The sequence below is a fragment of the Frankliniella occidentalis genome, unplaced genomic scaffold (genome assembly GCF_000697945.3).
Source record: "Frankliniella occidentalis isolate FOCC.00 unplaced genomic scaffold, Focc_3.1 Scaffold141, whole genome shotgun sequence".
Taxonomy (NCBI): Eukaryota; Metazoa; Arthropoda; class Insecta; order Thysanoptera; family Thripidae; genus Frankliniella; species Frankliniella occidentalis.
Genome location: NW_026267268.1, coordinates 604,138 through 608,776, shown reverse-complemented (window position 1 = coordinate 608,776; position 4,639 = coordinate 604,138). Strand labels below are relative to the sequence as shown.

Below are 4,639 nucleotides of genomic sequence, written 5' to 3'. Positions count from 1 at the left end.
ACTAATCTTAAACCAACCAAAATAAAAATATAAATTGTAATTTCAAGGCGTTCGACTAATGATATCAGCAAAATTTAGTTCAATACCGTAACTTTTCTAAGACAGTTTGATAGTTTCTGATTATCACTAAAGTTGGTAAGCTGTTTCCTCTAAAGAACCTTTACATTCTATAATTTTTAGAATATACTTTCAACAGTTGAATTCTAGCCCACAAAGAAAAAATATTCCTAAGTAAATAAACGGAAAAACACTAATTTGGCTAGTAAAGAAGGAGTGAACTTTAAAACCGTACAAGTCCAGAAGATAGGACAAAGTTTAATAAAAACAGGATGGTGCACTGAGTCAGGAAAAAATATTTCATCACTATTATTAGCCTACCCCCTTTTTGAAAAAGACAAATAACGTCCCCAATGTTGTTGTTTCAGATCATCAACGTGTTTGTTACATAATTCGTTATTTTCCCTCTGAAAACTCTGAAATAATGCATAAAATAAATTTCTTAACTGGGCTCAAGCAGATGCCTATCAACGGAAAACGTCCTGACTCGTCACCATACGTAAGCGCTGCCGCAGTACGTAGCGCGAAGAGTGGGGGAGCGCGCTGCCGAGCGGCGAATTTTCTCATATACCTGGCTGGGCCTACGAGCATTTGTAAATACGCAACCCGGCCACTGCCCGCCCCCTGTCTCCTCTATGCCGCTAATACGCCAAATTACAAGATTGCAAGCAACAAGCAGCCATACACAAACGAGGAAACCAGACTTATTGTTAAATTTTGATCATTTGCTTTCAACATCGATTCCTGATTGAGACTGTTTACCTTGTGCTGCCAACTGTTGAACTTTTAAATCAAATTATAATGAAATATTCTAAACCCTATCAATCGCTACGTTCTTCATGATTAAAAAAGCTCGTAATTTGTCCATTCCTAAACAAATTAACTTTTAGTGCGGTCGGCTACAGTGTAAGAGGTAGTTTAGGTAAATGTATACTTGAGTGACTCGTCGAGCTGGAGTCACTCAAGTATACCATTGTAAAGGGATTTTTAAGTAGAATCAGGAACACTCTTTACATATTAGCGCTCGAGTCTAGCTTGTGATTCCTCTCAAAAATCCCTATCCAATGGTATACTTGAGTGACTCCAGCTCGAGGAGTCACTCAAGTATACATTTACCGAAGTTTATTCTCAAAGACAGACAGAATCTTGACCAACACCTCGACGAGTCCACCGGAAAGCTCGGTCCACTGTTACGAAGAGCTTCGCCACACTCAGCTAAATATGTCGTTCATGCAATCATCCATAACTCAAGCATGTGTTTACTGTTTTTTCCGAAGACTTCCGGCAACCGAAGGCGTTATCGGCGGGACTGGCAGCAGTGGGCAATGTGCCTTCCAGCTGAGTGCGGTCGGCGTGGTGCACTATCTGACCTGTGAGTGTTAACTGCTTATCTATATTAAAAACAAGCAGGCCCGCCCATCCACCAAACGAAGTTGCCAGCCTCACTTCGCCCCGCAAGCAACTCCGTTCAGCAGGGGGCCCGGCCTGCTTGACCCGTCGGTGGCGTATTGTCGGGCCTAGGCCCCGACATATAAGTCACTGTAAGGGAAGGTGGGGTAGATTGGGACGGATTTTTCCTTTTTGCTGTAGGTCGGAGATCATGCATTGTTGGAATGACCGGCACTGGCTACAATTGTACATTAATATGTGGCCTATCATAGCCTATGTCGTCCTGATTTTTTGTTTCATGCTCTTTGGCTGTAGAGAGATTTCCCCGAAATGTGTCACCTGTCCCAATGTTCCCGGGCACGGGGCACATTGGGACACCATAAGAATACATAAGATGGGGCACATTGGGACAGTTGACGCGTTTTCCTGTGAAATCTCAGTATACGAACCGCCATGCGGTCTGGAAGCCTAAATAGGCCAGTTATCTACAAGATGAGACAGTTTTTGGATTTTTTGAGGGGTTACATTGAGCACTTTTGGTGTACTGTCTTAGTGTGCACTTAATTGCCTTTCTGTGATTTCTTTCTTTTTCTTCGGTATTTTGGGATTCAACTCAAAATTCTTACTTGCAAAATGCGTCGTAAGGAACTACCTACTGATCGGCCACTTGCGCGATTTTCTATCTCATTTCAGTTTGCGTAGAAAATAGCAAAATAAAATAAGAAGGTACCTTACTTTTAACAGATTTTTGGGCTTATCGTATTTTGATATTTTCTGTACATCAGACATGGTGTGCAATCTTCCCAACACTGATACCATCATGAAATATGCTAACATTGGCTACGTGTCAATTTTTTTCAGCACTTAAATACTGTTAGAAATATGTGATATTGCTACTGTCCCAATGTACCCCGTGTCCCAATCTACCCCACCTTCCCTTATATATTTCGAACAAACTTAGGCTTTGAGGGGAGCCTCTACGGCTCTTAAGATGAGCTCCTTGCACATGAGAAAAGACTGTAACGGTGCAACACCATGAGTACACTCCACCCTTCTGCTCTGAAAATGTATAAAAAAATAACAAACACAATTTTTAGCTTGTATTGAGACAGTCTGAAAACTGGACTTTTTGCCATTGTTGTGAGTATATCGACCTCTAGCTCTGAAACGAATAAACATACGTACAGCAATTCCAAGGACTGATTCTGATTCAGAATATGTTGTTTTGGATAAAACTTTCTCTGTCATGGTTCGATTTAAGGCCTTCCTGTCTTTTTGTACAACGTGGCCATTTTCGGCGTATTTCGTTTTTTCGTCGAAAAAGCCAAACGGACAAAGTTTAATCCAAAGGGATAGACTATTAGTCCAAGAAAGTTAGGGTTTGAGGTGGAAAAAAGATCGCTCACAATTTTTTTCGAAGGATTTCGACTCATAAGACCTACCTTTACAACATATCGAAGTTCCCCAATAATCCCCGCATTGGCATTTTTGTAGTATGAAACATTTACTTTATTTTATGAATTTCAGTAAAATGTGAAATCTGTTCGGTAAACTCGGACGGGTTTTAAATTGCAAGTAATGCTAGTTTTTATCAGTTTTGGGATTATACATGGGCAAAGGTCACATAAAACCATTACATTTTGATCGATTTTGGAATAAAAATCCTATAAACAAGTCGAATTTTAGCCGAAAACATTTGAAATAGGAGAGAATCCGTGATTCGTTGGTTCTATGTGTTTTCGCGGGTGCTCTACCGATTTGTATAAGGTGCTACGCTGGAATAGCATTCCGTGTTCCTATTTGAGCCTAAAAATTGCCAAATCGGCCAATTCATTTACAATCAACGACCAATTAACGCTGTCGTATCGTTAGTGAAGTGGGCTTGATCGATTCCTCTGCCCCCTTCGGTTATTCTGACCGAATGCTTTACCTTACTCTGCGCGATGCGCCGCACGGCCTCGTCCAAGTCACCTAGAAGCCACTAGGTGTATCGTCCCCTACACGAAAACTGGGAAATTAGTGTTTCATAGGGTCTAAAAATCCGTCAAGTCCACATTTTCAGTGTGGCTTAAAGGGCTTCGCGTGCTTGGTGTGGGCTATGGACCGACGAACGCAGACACAAGGACCTGTATCTAGGCTAGGTAGATGTTCAAATTATGCATCGAAAAAGTCTGCAGTCGTCAATTGGATATGTGCAAAGGGTTTTTGAGTCACAAAATTGCTCAAACTTGACAGAACCTTGTCTCCTGCTTGAAAAGAAACGCCGGTGAAAAGGGCTCGATTGACTTGAATATATAACTAAGCATACTTGTTTTTGAACTTGAACAAACATCTTTAGAAGCTATTCGACGCGTCCTACGAACAAAGGTCGATCTCCCGGCGCTCCGTTCAACACTGTCCGATCTCCTTTTCGGGCTTTGCAGCGAGGTGGAAGTTTAAACGCCTCGTTTGTCTGTACGTCAAGATTATAGCATTTTATTATTGTCCCAGAATTTATAAGTTTCCTTATTAGTGAACTATCAACAAAGATATCGCGGCTTGAATCCTACGGTGCATATAAAAGCTGAAAAGGAGATCGGACAGCGTTGAACGGCGCGCCCGGAGATCGAACTTTGTGGAACGGCGCGCCCGGAGATCGGACAGTGTTAAACAGCTCGCCGGGAGATCGAACTTTGTTCGTACGACGCGTCGTATTTACCTCCCCCCCCCCCTCAAAAAATACAGCACATTCTGATGGCACACTGTCCCTCAGACCACAAACCACAACCACATCGACTTTCTTGACAGTAAAAATTGTCATAGAAACTTCTGAGTTTTTTCAAAGAGGGGTGAAAGGTTGACGAAAGTCCAGAAATCTGCGTAGTTTATTGTTGCTAGGTTCAAAATTTGAGAAACATTGAACGGCTAGACTGTTCAATTCGTTCCGCCTTTGTCCCCGCTCCGCCAACACAACATGTCCGAGTCGGCGGCGGCGGTCCCCTGCCCCGCCCCCAACCCAAACAATTTTTAGGCCCCCGTTAGGGGTGCCTATTGCTTTCGCCCGAAAGTTTTTTTCTTTTTATTCTTGACGATGGCCCCTTATGGCAGAACCAATCGTGCCCAAGCGATTTGGACAAAATTTTACTCAAAAATACTTCGAGAAATTAGAAATTTTTTGAGGTAGGTTTCATGTTAAATTGTCTGATGAAATTTG

General features: G+C 42.1%; 1 protein-coding gene across 1 annotated transcript in view; it reads left to right on the top strand.

Moving 5' to 3' along the window:
* LOC113214915 (nose resistant to fluoxetine protein 6-like) overlaps positions 1-4,639 on the top strand; it is a 53,662-nt gene that overhangs the window by 16,366 nt on the left and 32,657 nt on the right. Inside the window, exon 5 of the mRNA XM_052270851.1 lies at positions 1,335-1,429. Coding sequence (XP_052126811.1) covers positions 1,335-1,429 — 95 coding nt within the window. The remainder of the gene's footprint in view (positions 1-1,334; positions 1,430-4,639) is intronic.